Source organism: Meriones unguiculatus, chromosome 20 (genome assembly GCF_030254825.1).
Source record: "Meriones unguiculatus strain TT.TT164.6M chromosome 20, Bangor_MerUng_6.1, whole genome shotgun sequence".
NCBI classification, from domain to species: domain Eukaryota; kingdom Metazoa; phylum Chordata; class Mammalia; order Rodentia; family Muridae; genus Meriones; species Meriones unguiculatus.
Window position 1 is genome coordinate 47,620,595 of NC_083367.1, and position 14,644 is coordinate 47,635,238.

At 42.1% G+C, this 14,644-nt stretch overlaps 1 protein-coding gene across 3 annotated transcripts in view; it reads left to right on the plus strand.

Annotated features, from left to right (window-relative positions):
- The first annotated feature begins 221 nt into the window (after positions 1–221).
- The window catches only part of Pdss2 (decaprenyl diphosphate synthase subunit 2), a 216,626-nt gene continuing 202,203 nt past the window's right edge, over positions 222–14,644 (plus strand). For all 3 annotated transcript variants that reach the window (XM_060373607.1, XM_060373608.1, XM_060373609.1), the window contains exon 1: positions 222–803. In XM_060373607.1, coding sequence (XP_060229590.1) covers positions 505–803 — 299 coding nt within the window. In that variant the 5' untranslated portion in view covers positions 222–504. The remainder of the gene's footprint in view (positions 804–14,644) is intronic.

The following is a 14,644-nucleotide window of genomic DNA, read 5'->3' on the forward strand; positions in this document are numbered from 1 at the left end:
ACGCTCCAGCGACCCCCGAGTCCTCCCGATCCAGGGCTAGAGGGGTGGCTCGGCAGCCTAACCCTTCCCCAAAGGGCAGACACTGCAATCCAAGGGCAAAGGCTTCCATCCCTACCCTCGCCTTCCGGTCACCGCCAGAGCCCCGCCCATTTGGGCGGTCTCAGCCGTGCCGTAAAGTAAGGAGCGCTCTTTGCCGCTCATCAGCCCGCCCGTATCTTTACGGCAGGCCGCCTTTCATGGCTCTAAAATGGCTCCCCCCATGTAGACTGTGTCTAGGGTTTCTATCACAGGTGGCCAGTATAATTCTGAGCAGCAGCTGTGGTCCCGCCAGCCTGGGCTGCAGAAGCAGCAAACTTTATTCCTGGTTACGGCTCCAGAAAGCCACACTTCTCCGAGGGTTTGGAATTGTTTCCTTTTAGATCTTGAAAGTTCCTCTTCAGCCCTTGTTTACTGTGACATTTCTGGACACCTATCCCAGGTCCCTGACCCTCTCAGACTCAAACCATGAGCCTTCGGCAGCTGCTGTTGCGCTTGTCCGGTTATCTCCGGGCTTCTGGTCCCCCATATCAACAGTGGCGGTGCTCCAGATCCCTCGACACCATCTCCTCGGTAGGCTCCTGGCGTGGTCGATCTTCTAGGTGTCCAACCCACTGGAATCAGGTGGTATCAGAGGCAGAGAAGATCGTGGGCTATCCCGCATCCTTCATGAGTCTCCGCTGTCTGCTGAGTGACGAGCTCAGCAACATCGCTATGCAGGTTCGGAAGCTGGTGGGGACTCAGCACCCTCTGCTTACCACTGCCAGGTGAGCGACCCCGTCTCCCACTTACCACAAGACCCACTCGTCTTTTTTATTTATTTATTTTTATTTTTTATTTTGCTCAGGACATTCATGCTAATTCAGGGTCTGGCCAGTTCATTTATCGCCAGTATCCACTCTCCCCATCCCACATCCCCGTCAGGACTCACGCTAAGTCTGGACCTGGCTCGTGCTTTTATCCCTTCTTTCCTTTGATCTTTTTAGACATCTTTGATGTTTCTTCTACTTGGCTCACCTCAGTGGGTAAATAGTTTTCTTAAGAGAAAAACGTGAGTGTTTTTCACAGTTTCTTTTAACTATTAGAGGTACAGATGGTTCAGTGATTTGTGAAGATACCAGTCAGATGTTTATTTATTTAGTCACATTTAAGTAGTGGTATTTTTAAAATGGGATAGAGCCAGGCAGTGGTGGTGCGTGCCTTTAATCTCAGCACTTGGGAGGCAGAGGCAGGTGGATCTCTGAGTTCGAGGCCAGCCTGGTCTACATGAGCGAGTTCCCGGACAGCCAAAGCTACACAAAGAAACTCTGTCCAGAAAACGATCAAAAAACAAAAATGAATAGATATTCCCCACTATTCAATTGTTTACTTACAGAAAGATTAAGATAAGAGAGACAAAGTAGACAGCTCTCCTCTCGAGGCTTTTAACCACTTAATGCTAGACTAGTGCTAAACCTGCTACTAGGTAGGGTCTTTAAAAACCTTTTATCACACATACACATACACATACATACACACACACACACAAAACCCAAAAATCCTCATACCTTGTGGTTTGTAGTTTATTTCAAACATACAGAAAGTTGTTAGAATAAAAATAGTACAAAGAGAATTTGTGGGGATGTCATTGCCAGTAAAGTGCTTCTGCATGTACAACGACCTGAATCTGATCTCCAGCAACCATGTAAAAAGGCGGGAGGCTTGTAATCCTGGCATTGAGGATGTAGAGACTGGAAGATCCCTGTGGTTTATGCCAGCTAGTCTAGCTCAACCAGCAAATTTTTGGCCGAAAAAAAGAGACTCTGTCTTAAACCCAGTTGTGAAAAAGGAAATAATACAAAAGATGGCAAGCGGGCTTATGAGTGTTCAAAACCATTATCACTTAGAGAAATACAGATTCACATCACTATGGGATGCTGTCCCGTGCTTATGAGAAGGAATGAAATAAGCACTGATGATAAGGCATCCTGGTGAAGAAACAGGAAAAATTAAATTTGGCATGCATGTAAATTGGTATGGCCAATCTGGAAAATGATAGTTTCTTATAAGAGTAATTAAATAAGATTAAATTGTACACCTCATTGATTATACTCATAAACATTTATCCCAAAGAAATAATAATAATAAAAAAAACAACCTTGTCTGTATCTGAACTTATACAGGGATGTTTATAATGTTGAAAGTTGATTGTAAATTTGTCAAATTCTTGTCAGCAAAATGTTGATAATTAAGAGGAATCACCCCAACTTGAACAACCCAAATGTTACTTGTTGTGAATGCTTGATCAAACTGTGATACATCCATAACCATGAAGTTCTATTTGGTGGAGCTGAAGAGATGTCTCAGTCACTAAGTTGCCTACCATGCAAACTTGAGGACCTGAGTTAGCTTTGATCCCAAGCATCTACAAAAAAGCTGGGCACCAAGAGTGTGTACAAGTGGATTCTGCAACCTGAGTGTTGGGTTGCAATGTGCAGACAGGCCAGCCCATGGACCAGCTAGCCTATATAATTAATGAGCTCAAAGAGAGACAATTTGAGCTCAGTGAGTTTAATGAGAGACCTTGTCTCAAAATATAAGGTGGAGCAAGATCAAGGAAGACACCCGGTGTCCACCTCCTACCTCAACATGGGTACACATCTATTTGAACATACGTATGCCCTCCCAAACACAAGCCCTACTTGATAAAAAAGAATATTGATATCAGTGCATACAACTTGAATGAATCCCAAAAGAATTATGTGAAAAGAGGTTTTTTTCCTTCAAGAAATTATGAGTTACCATGTTATTCAGCTATTCTACTTCTAAAAATATTTCCAAAAGAATTGAAAATGGAGTCTCAGATATATATATGTGTGTGTGTATATATATATATATCTGTACTTATGTTTCTAGTATTATTTACAATAGCCAGAGGTAGAAGTAGATCATGTATTCATCAGTGGGTGAATGCATTAATGAAGTGTGGTGTATACATACAATAAAAAACTATTCAACATTGAAAAAAAGCTGGCATGTTACAACAACAATGAACCTTGAAAATATATGCTAAGTGAAATAAGCAATTCTTAAAAAACACATACTGTGTAATTCTACTTACACGAGCATCACCAGTAGTTGAACTCAGAGAAAAAGGGTAGAAACTGAAGAGCAGTTACACTAGCACTACCAAACTATAGACACTTCAGAATGCTCAGGTTGTGCATTTCATCAATATGTATTTTAAGGTTTTGTTTTTTTGAAGACTGGGCCTCACACTGTAACCCTGACGGGCCTGGAACTCTTAGTGATCCATCCTCCTGCCTTTGCTTCCTGAGCGCTGGGATTAAAACCACCATACCCAGCTCACGAACACAAGTTTTTAAGAACTCAGTTTTATAATTTTTTATTATTATTTTATTATTTTGGTCAGTTTGACACAAGCTGGAGTGATCTGGGAAGAGAGAGCCTCAGTTGAGGAAATGCCCTTATCGGCTTGTAGGAAAGACTACGGTGTATTTTCTTCATTAATGATTGATGTGGGTGGGCACAGCCCACTGGGAGGATGTTCTGGCTTGTATAAGAAAGAAGGCTGAGCAAGCCACTAGGAGCAAACCATTGAGCAGCTGCCTTCCATAGTCTCTGCATCAGCTTCTGCTTCCAGATTCCTGATGTGGCTCCCCTCAGTGGGTCATGGCTGAGATATGTAAGCCAAATAAGCCATTTCTCCAGGAAGCTGCTTTTGGTCATTATTCTAGCACAGCAATAGACACCAAACATTTATATCATTAAAAAAAAATGCCAATGTATAGAGATGGAGAACAGATGAGTTTAGAAATTAGGTGACAGTGTGGGGAGCAAGGAGGAGCAAAAACTGTGAAGAGGTATATCATGCTGAGCGAACAGGTTGAATTTTTGTGATAATCTGGTAATGAATCTAGACAATGGATAAAGCTGCTAAAAATGGAAATAGAATAAGCTTGATTTGGGATTTTAGAATTATGCTACAAGTAAAATTTCATCACTATGAAGTGAAGCTGGGTCCAAGGAACAGAGAACTCTTACCCTATTTTTACAATGTATTGTCTGTAATTATTTCAGTATTTTAAAGGCTTAGATATATCACTTCAACCCAAGTCACAGTAGGGTAGGAGAAACCTAAGATAAAGTGGACGAGAAGGGGAGAGAGGAAAAAGCTTGGAAGGTTGCAGTGAATAAGAGGTTTCCCAAGCTGATTTCCAGCGTTATTGCCAGCACTGAACTGTCGGGAACCTACTGTCAGACCTGGATTTGGCTTGTAAGAAGGCCCTTCTCAGTGAAGAAAAGTTGAATGCAGTGATGCAATGAAAATATGGTTCTTTCTCCACAATTTAAAAATCCTAAACGCTCAGAAAACAGTATATTTTTCAGACTCATAACCTGACCTTAATGGATGTGGGACTTTTTGTTTTTTATTCATCCCAGTGAATGTGAATATTCATTCTGTTGCAGAAACATTAATGTTTGATTACAGAATCAGTTTAGTTCTTGTTGGAATGCAGGGTTAAGAATACCTTTTTAAAATCAGAAGAGTTGCCTTCTGAGAGATATTTGTTTCAGGGGTGTGGTGGTTTAAATAAAATGGCCTCTGTAGGCCCAGATACTTGAATACGTAGTCATCAGGAAGTGGCACTATTTGAGAAGAATTAGAAAGATTAGGAGGTGTGGCCTGCAGATCAGGATGTAACTAAGCTACTGCTCTAGCATCATGAGTGCTGCCATGCTCCCCACCATGATGAAAGTAGACTAAACCTCTGAAACTGTAAGCAAGCCCCCAATGGAATGTTTTCTTTTATAAGAGTTGCCTTGGTCATGGTGTCTCTTTATAGCAGTAGAACAGCCACTAAGACAAGGGGAGCTTTGCATAAGGAGCTGTGGACCTGTCCAAGGTGGACAGCGTCCCGTAGGAATGCCCAGGTAGATTATTGGTGCAGAAGAAGATAAAGGGAGCCATAGTGAGTCAACCTCTCCCTTCCTACCAGCACAACCATGGCCTGTGGTTTCATTGCTGCCTGTCTAATTCAGTTTAGTACCTACTAGCATAATATATATTTTAATCATTTATATCTGTCAGTCATTCATATTTAAGTATCTTTTATCTTTTGTAAGTTTACTTGGTATACTGTTGTGCAAGATAGTTTTTATTGTCAATTAGGCACAAACTAGAGTCATTGGGGAACCTCAGTTGAAGAATTGCCTTGATCAGATTGGCCTGGGATTGTGACTTTGATGACTCATGCCAGAGGGCCCAGCACACCGTGGACAACTCAGCACCATCTAGGCACATGGACCTGGGCTGTATGAACAAGCTAGCAGAGCCTGGTATACCTTTAATCCGAGCAGTCAGGAGGCAGAAGTAGGCAGATCTCTGTGAGTTTAAGGCCAGCCTGGTCTGCAGAGTGAGTTCCAAGACAGCCAGGGCTACATAGTAAGACTGATTCAAATAAATAAACAAGAAAAAAAAAAAAAAAAAAAAAAAGGAGAAGGAAATCAAGCAAGCTCACAAACTGAGAACTAGCTTGTAAGCAAGCCAGTCATTCCTCCATGGTCTCTACTTTAGTTCCTGCCTCAACTTCCTTCAGTGGTTAGCTGTTACCTGGAAGCATAAAACAAAACCCATTATTCCCAAGTTGGTCTTGGTCATGGTGTTTATCACAGGGAAAGAAAAGCAAACTAGAACAACTGCCTTCTAGCGACTGATTGAATGCTTCCGAGAGCTTATGGACAGTGTGTGGTTGCTTCAAAGATGACACAGATGCCTCTTGCCATGGAACTGCTCAATGTGTGTAAATGCAGCTGACTTCTTTGGATATGGCTTTATTTTCTTTCATGATTCTGGAAAGATTGTAGGATTAAAAATTTGGTCAAATACTTTTTTTTGGTTTGTTTTGTTTTGCCTTCAAGATGCTCTGCTCTTATTTTAGAGTTGGATTGGTGGGACTGATCAGTATTCAATTATAAGAGTTAAAGTCTGGCTTTAGTCTCTTCTCTTAGGGGACATTGATTCCTCAGAAGAGGCCACTTGTTTCCCTCTAGTTACCTGGTTCTCTAGAGAACCTGTTAGGCTTTGTTTGTTTGTTTGTTTGTTTGAATATGGTGGGATTCTTTAGAGTTCTTTCAGTGTGTTATTAGAATTTTAATTTTAGTCTTCCACGTTTATGAAAGGCCCTTTCTAGTTTCAGTTCTGTAATTACTGACTAAAAACCTATATTTCTTACAAAGAACTTTTTCTTGGATGACTAGGTGAAAATTATAAATTTTAATTCATTCCACAAATATTTGAGGTACTCTGGGCATTGGGTGTGTAAATATGAATAAGACATGGTTGTTGCCGTCCAGGAATTCACGAGAGACGGTGCAGTGAGCAGGAGTGCTGGACTTGGACTGGCTTCTCATTATGGGCCTACCAACCACTGAGCTACGTGGTGTCAGGCAGCTTACTTTAGCTCCCTGTGCCTTAGCCTCCTCATCTGTAAGTAAGAAGAAGAGTGGTGCATAGCTGTGATGTTTTATGTTTAAAGGAGGTACTGTAGATCACACAGCAGATCTCCAAATGGTAGCCTTTGTCATTACTATTAGAAATCTGTTTTAGCAAGATCATAAGCCCAACTTCAGAGTACCCTGAGAGAAGAGTGGCACGTGTGACTCAGTGTGCTATACAGACAGACAAGGAGAAAAAGATGTCTTTCTGGTGAACTTGAAGATTTCTAAAGGTGGAGTAGCCTGTAAATTGACTTGTGTTGGATGAGAAAGAAATGACTGAAGCAGGAAAATTCAGACACAGAATTGGTTGGCAAAGTCTAGGAAAATTTGTAGTGGTGTTGGATAAACATGGAATCTGATGAAGCAAAAGAAGAGTCCAGAAATGTCTGCTGCTGCCATGATGGAATAAGCAGTTATAGACTTTAGACTTGCTTCTCCACTGTAAATAACCAGAAAACTGGGCAGAGCAGAGACAACAGCTGTATCTCATTTCTTATTGCTGAAATCTCTGGTTTGTAGCTTCTGTTAGTTAGGGTTGCTATTGCTATGATAAAACCATGACTAAAAGCAACATGGGGAGGAAAGGGTTTACTCCATCTTACAGGTTTACTCCATCTTACAAGGCAGTACCTAGAGCAGAAGCTATGGAGGAGTGCTGATTACTGACTTGGTCCTCATGGCTTGCTCAGCCTTCTTGCTTTCTTGCTTTTCCCATTTCTTTCTTTCTTTCTTTCTTTCTTTCTTTCTTTCTTTCTTTCTTTCTTTTTCTTTCTTTCTTGATAGGGCTCCACTGTGTAGCCAGTTTTGAATTCATAGAAATCTGCCTGAATGGTGTGTGCCATCACTCCTGGCTCAGCTTGCTTTCTTACACAATGTAGGACCACCTGCCCCAGCATGACACTGCTGGCAGTGGCCTGGGCTCAGCATAATTATTAATTGAGAAAATGCTCCACAGACTTGCCTACAGGGAATGTGGTGGAAGCGTTTTCTTGGTTGCAGTACCTCTTCTCAGACTGACAGATAATCATTCGGGACAGGCTTGTCCCACTGCAGGTATAAAGCAGTTTGTTTACCTTTATGCTGTACATGAACACTGAGATTATCTCTAGTTTTTGGCTACTGAAACATCTATGAACCAAATAAAGTTGATTTAAGAGATAAAGAAAAAGCTGGGGCCAGTGTTTGAGATGATTTTTATATTACATTAAGAAGATCTAATCTTAATCCAGGCAGTGACCGTGCATGGCCTTAATCCCAGCACCTGGGAGGCAGAGGCAGGTGGATCTCTGAGTTACAGCCTGGTCTACAGAGTGAGTTCCAGGACAGCCAAAGCTACCCAGAGAAACCCTGTTTTGTTTTTGTTTTTTGGGGGGGAGCGGAGGGGAAGAAGATCTAATCTTTTCTGACTGTCAGTAAGGAATACATGACCAGATGAGCTTTTTAAAAGCTGATCTTGGCAGATGTAGAGATCTGAATTGTAGAAAAGATAAGCTGGGTGCAGAGAGAACTGGAAGAAGACTGCTGTAGCGTAATAATTTCTTCTGTAACTGCTAGTTAAATGTGTCCGCTAATGGCCAGGTCCTGTGCTTATCACAGAGAATACAAAGCCCACCAGACAGTGTCATTCACATTGACCTGCTCCTCAGCAAGATTTCTAGTTAAGTAAAAGAGGCATATAATGCTATTGGAGCAGTCAAATATTTTCATATTTGTTATGATTACCATGTTTAAAAATTCAATAATGACACAGAGGGAAGAATGGTTCTGGAATCAGGGATAATGGATTGAGAAGTCTCAGTTACTCCTGAGTGCTGACCCTGAGATATTCTTGGGGACTTAAGGATGAGGATGGGATATGAATTTAGGCAGCAGTTGTGAAATGACGAGGAAAGAATGGGTTCAAAGTACTGTGAAGTGGGGCTGAGAGAACTTGATGATTGTAGAGAACCAATCTGAAGTAAGCTGAGTAACTAGGTCTTGAGGCAACAGGGGTCGTTTGCAGGGGGCATGTTTGGAGAGCACAGAGAGAAATGTGCATATTTGTTGAAGGGTTGATGGCATAAAGAGATGTCTAAAATGCAACTAGAAATGGATTAGGTACCGCTAAGGAAGGTGGACACCAGAGCTAGAGTTGGAAGTACTCAGCTCAAGTAAGATTGAAAGCCACAGGGTTTCCAATCTTTCAAGGATAGTACATAGAATTTTGTCAGCATGGATTAATTAATTACAAGCAGAGAAACTGATTTGGGATTCCTTGAGCAAAGAGAAGCTAATCAGGCCTTCGAGCCTCCAACACCAAGGAAAAGTGACAAGGAAGCCAGGGCAGGGCTATACAGTCTCTACTGGCATGATGGATTTGATTTTTGGGTGGATCCTCTAGCTTTAGAGTCCGGTGGGAGGCAGTCTGGCCTTTCTAGCATCATAAACCTAATCCAAATGAGTTCTTCTACATGCCAGGAATGTGTGCCATGATCAGCCCTGCATAGGTCTTGGCCACCTCTCGGTCGGTTGGATGATAAATTAATATAAAGAAATTTCCTGAAAGGAGTAATGAAATGTTGAAAGACAAAAGGCAGCCTGCCCCTTGCCTGAGCTTTCCGTGCAGATAATTGAAAAGATGCCCCACCTAAACCGATGCAGTTAGTCCTTCACGCCGCTCCCACAGAGGCAGCTCACTCTCAAGCTCAGGACCGCTGATCTTTTAATTATTTCGCAACCTTTAATTATATACTTACATGTTATTTAGACTGTGGGTGAAACCGTACATTGAACAACTAACGTTGTGCCCATCTAGACAGAGAACAGAGTAGGGCAAAGGAAATGCTTAGAAGCCTTGACACAAAAGCAATGGCTAGTGGTCACCATTACTGTTTTCAATTTTTCCTTTGTCTTCCCACCAGAATTTACTCAGGGTTGCAGTGCTTCCTAGCCAAGGGCCTGTATTTTCTGATCTTGTTGGCTAGAAGTGGCCATGTGATTAACTTTTAGTAAAATAAAATAAAGAATAAAGAAAGAATAAATAAAGAATAAAGAAAATGTGTAGAAATGCTCAAAAGGAATTGAGGGAGCTCTCTTGCTTCCCCACCTTTTTTTTTTTTTTTTTTTTTTTCATCCTGCTGCTTTGAATGCTGATGTGGTGGCCGGGGGACTGGAAGTGAGTTGTGAGTGCTGGACTGGAGAAGCATCCTTCCACATAGTCTGTCTGATCTCCCTTCAGCCTGCTTTTACATGAAAAAGAAAAATATTTCTTACTGCTTGTACTGGCATTTGAATTTTAAGACACAAATAGTAATACTGGATCATAGCTAATATGCACCAAGTGAGTATCTTGGGTTATAGCTGCAGATGGCCATGACCTCAGCAAGCTAGGATTGTCTCTGCTTGGTGAGCTGATTCTTAACCTCATCCTGAAAGGTTTAATCACTTATGACCCAGTTGTCTATGTAGGGAATATAAAGCAGCATGACAGGAAAGTCACAAACAGAGAATACATGTCTCTTCTAAGGACAAATTGCTCTGTTCATTCTGGGTTCCATTGTAAGTAGGATACACATCCCTTCTTGGGAACTGCCGTATCTCTCTATTTAAGTCTCCCTTGCTTTTTCCTGGCATGATGAGCTAGACAGCAATCTCAGCTTCTAGTTCATGGAGTCTCTTGATGGAAGTGTTTTTCCCCTGTACACAAAACCTTTGTTAGTTTTAGAGAAAACAAAATCTAGAGAACTCATTAGTTGTAGTTGTGAGAAGTGCTGAATCCAGTGCTAGCTCAGCTAACAAATTTCGTTCCCTGGCAGTAGCGCAACTTCCCCATAGGGTGATTCCCCATGGGAGCCTGGCCTGTGTGGCTATGGGCTGGTTTACCATGGTGTGAGGCAGTTGCTTCTGGAACACGAGGGGAATGCATGTCTAAGAACACAGAGCCCTTGATTAACACCTATTCATGGTTTCCTTCACCCGAGGCACTGTTGAGTTGGACATCTTGGGAACATGCACAGAATAATACCTCTTGATAGGAGTGTGACAGATTGTAGCATCTGCACTTCGAGGAGTCACCAGAGTTGGCTCTTTCTGAATAAAGGCTCATCCGGAGGGCTTCACATCTTGCAGATGCTTAGCAGTGATGCCACCAAGTTAGCCTTGGTGGAAGGACGTCCCTGTTATTGAGGACATGTGCAGCCTTCTAGTCCTGTCAGAATTGCCACACGCTAAAGGGCTGACATCGACAATAGCCATTCTGTGTCTGCTGCTGAGGTAGTTTATGATCACATGGAACACAGACATTTTCAGGTGCTAGCCCTTTCCAGAGATTTACCCAAATGGCCCTTTTCAAAACCATCTTGTCACCGACTGTCCAGATATGTCCCATCCCAGTTCTTATCATTCAGCCAGTCTATGGGACATGTTTAAAATTGCCATGTAAATCCTATCCGCAGACTGCTTACTGAGAAACTGAAGGAGCAAGGGTTTGTATAACTCTGCTTTCCCTGTAGGGAAGGTTTGTCCTCTCACTTACTTCTCAGTATTCCCCTGAATGGAGTTGCGCAGTGATCCTGTGCTTCTGATTCTAATACAGTGGATAGGTCTTTTTGTAGCCAGGGAGCCATTTTATCCCTCTCAGGCTTGGTGGGCATAGGGAGCTCATGAAGCTGTCGGAACAGATTGGGAGCAAGATGGATGTTGCAGGACGCTCATGAAGTATTTTGCCAGCGATCTGATTTACAACTCAGTTGTGCCTTGAGAATCCATTTGGGCCTGCCTGAATTTCGAGTTAAACGCACCCAGTAATAACTAATGATGAGCAGCTTGACTGCGTGGTCACTTAATGTTACAGTCAGTTTTCACTGGAGCCCAGTAGCAAGCCAAGAGCTGTGTCATAAAAGGAAGTAGTTACTTCGGCCACTTGCTGAAATGGCTGTTGGCTCGTTCCAAAACCTTAGAGGTTAAGGTGTTTTCTTTGAGGGCTTTTCATAGGTGCATACAAAGTCATTTTATATGAAAACATTAAAAAATTTGTTTGTGCAATCAGCAAGTGGAGAGAGGAGTATACACACAGAGGGCGTATACCCAGAACCCATCAGTGCCTTTGTCTTTCCACAGTTCGCTTCTTCTTGAGAACTTTCTAGAGGAACACGATGATGATAAAGAAAGAGAATTTGACGAGTTTCCTCCCCTCTGACCTAGAGAGCCTCTGTAGGGATTCTGACAGCATATCGGGCCATCTGAAAAGTATAATCACTGCATGGCCCCTCATAATGATGACCGTGAGAGCACACTGTCGCAGCCTGGCCCTCTCCACCCTGCCCCATTTACACACCCCTTACCCATCCACCTGATGGACCTGCACTACTGACGCTTGTAAGAGAATACTTTTGTTTATTCTTTGACAGTTTCATGCATGTATACACTGTGTCTTGACCGTATTCACCCCAGCTCCCCCCAGGTCTTCCCCATTATGCACATGCTCTAGTGTAAACGTAGAGTTCAGAGGACTCTTGACCTGGGAGTCAGTTGTCTTCTTCCATCATCTGGGTTCAGGGACTGAACTCAGCACCTATACCCGCTGAGCTATGTAGCTTGCCTTACGCTAATAACCTTTAAAAGAAAATATTTACTTTTATTTTATGTATATGGGTGTTTAATATGCATGTATATGTGTAACATGTGCCTGCTGGAGACGTGCAGGTCGGAAAAGGCTGCTGGGTCCCCCAGAACTGGAGTTGCTCACAGTAGTGAGCCGCCATGGGGGTGCTGGTTGCCGCACGTGGGTCCTTTGCAAGAGGAACAAGTACTCTTTTGTTTTTTGAATAATACCGAGCCATCTCTCCAGTCCCATGCTAATAACTTTTAAGGACCAGTGGATTACTGTGGGAGTCTCTTCAGGGCAAGGAACCATGAAGAGGAGAGAATAAAAATTCGGTTTAGATTGAGTTTGTCAACCTGGATCAAGCCTTCTAGAGAGTGTGATGGTGATTTATTGCCAGCATATTTAAACCCAGTAAAATTCAGGAAAAAATTTCTGTTGTAATCTAATCCCTGGTGCCTAAGAAAGCATAATTATATCAAAGCTCAACTCATGGTGCATATTACTTCTTCAGGAAGATGGGTTCTGGAGATGGGCTACCAGTATTAGCTTAAGGGCCTAAGGAACAATCCGGCCTGGTCTTGTCCATACAGGTAGTATAGAGGTCATATGGACTATTGGCCACATCTGGTTCTGGTTGTGGGAGCTTGGGGGAACCTCAAGCTGTAGAGATAATGTAAGGGTCATTTATACTATCAGGTACCTCTGGTCCTGGTTGTGGGAGCTTTTGGAGCCCCGTCTGTAAGATTCATTCAGATTTCTAGCCACCTCCGGTACTGGTCATAGGAACTTGATATGACTTGGACCAACAGATATGGCAATTTACCAGGCTATTAAATCACCTCCAGTTACCAGCTCTTTGGGTCAGAGAACAGGTTTCATGTCCATTCCTTTGAGAGGACAAACCTGTGTGCTTGATATTCCTGTTTTTTTCTGGAGATCTCATGCCGTGCTCCCAACAGATTATTATTATTTTTTTTTTGCCAGGTTATGATTCTTTTGGGAAAAGCACGTTCCAAAATATACAGCCTCCCCTTCCCTCTTCCTTCATTTCAGGAACTTCTTCAGGGTTCTTGGGTTTGAGTGAGCATTTTTGATTCTCACATATCTCAGTTCACTAGCTCTGGAGTTGCTTTATTTATTTAAATCAAAACCAATCTTAGTGGGCTTCCTGTTGCCTGAACTGCTATCATCTTTACATTAATTGTGTTAAAAATTTGAGAAATTAGAATTAAGACATATTTCTTTTCCTGGTCATTGCTACTATTTTAACAGTTGGTCTCCTTATTTCTGTGGTACATGATTGCTTTTTATTATTCCATATGATTCAGAATTCTCTTTAAAAACAGCTTGGAAGAAATGTAGCTTAGTTAGCAGAGTACTCACTCGTCTGCCTAGCACAAAGCCCTAGGGTTTATTTGGGTTTATATCAGTATCATATGCAACCGGATGTGGTGGTGACACTCCTTAGTAATCCCAGCACTCAGGAGGTGGAAGCAGGAGGACCGAAAGTTCAAGGTTATCCTCAGCTACTAGACTAGTATATGCCATGTGAGACCTGTATGAAAGCAAACACATAAAAAAAGCCAAAACATCTTAGCCGCTCATTAATCACAGCAAACATTTCTCTGTGCTTGTGGTTTAAAGGAAAGTTCAATGAATGTTCTTCTAAAATTAGTTCCTAGGTTCTGGGTGCTAAACCATTGGCGGCTGCATCCTCAGCGCAGGGTTTAGGAGTGAAACTGTCCTTTCTGCAGTGCAGCTTGATTTGCTCCTCGTGTGACTCACCCAGCTTTTCACAGGCTTGCTTGCTTGCTTTCTTTTTCTATTTTTGCGTGCTGAAACTTCATTTTAACAAATACTTAAAAATAGCTTTAAAAATTACTATTCTTCTAGAATCTCTGTGGAATGTTATTTCTTTTATATATATATATATATATATTTTATTTTTTTTATCAGTTACATTTTATTAACTCTGTATCCCAGCCGTGTCCCGATCCCTCATTCCCTCCCAGTCCCTCCCTCCCTCCCTCATCTCCGCCGTGCCCCTTTCCAAGTCTACTGATAGGGGGGACCTCCTCCCCAATCATCTGATCCTGTTTTATCAGGTATCTTCAGGACTGGCTGCAAAGCCCTCCTCTGTGGCCTAACAGGACTGCTCCTCCCTTCAGGGGTGGGGAGACCAAAGAGCCAGTCATTGAGTTCCTGTTAGAAATAGTCCCTGTTCCCCTCACTTTGGGAAACCAATTGGTTACTGAGCTACCACAGGCTCCATCTGAGTGGAGGTTCTAAGTTATATCCATACATGGTCCTTGGTTGAATGTCAGTCTCAGAAAAGACGTGGAATGTTATTTCATTGGCTTAAAAAAACTTTTTTTTTTTTTAAAGTAAAATGACTTGGTTTTATTTCCAGTGTTGTAAGCAGAGAGATAGGTCTAATAAGTGTTATGCTATGTTCTAGTATTTTGAATTTGCCAAACATTGATCATTTGTATGAGCATAGTCTTGATAGTGTTTATAATAATA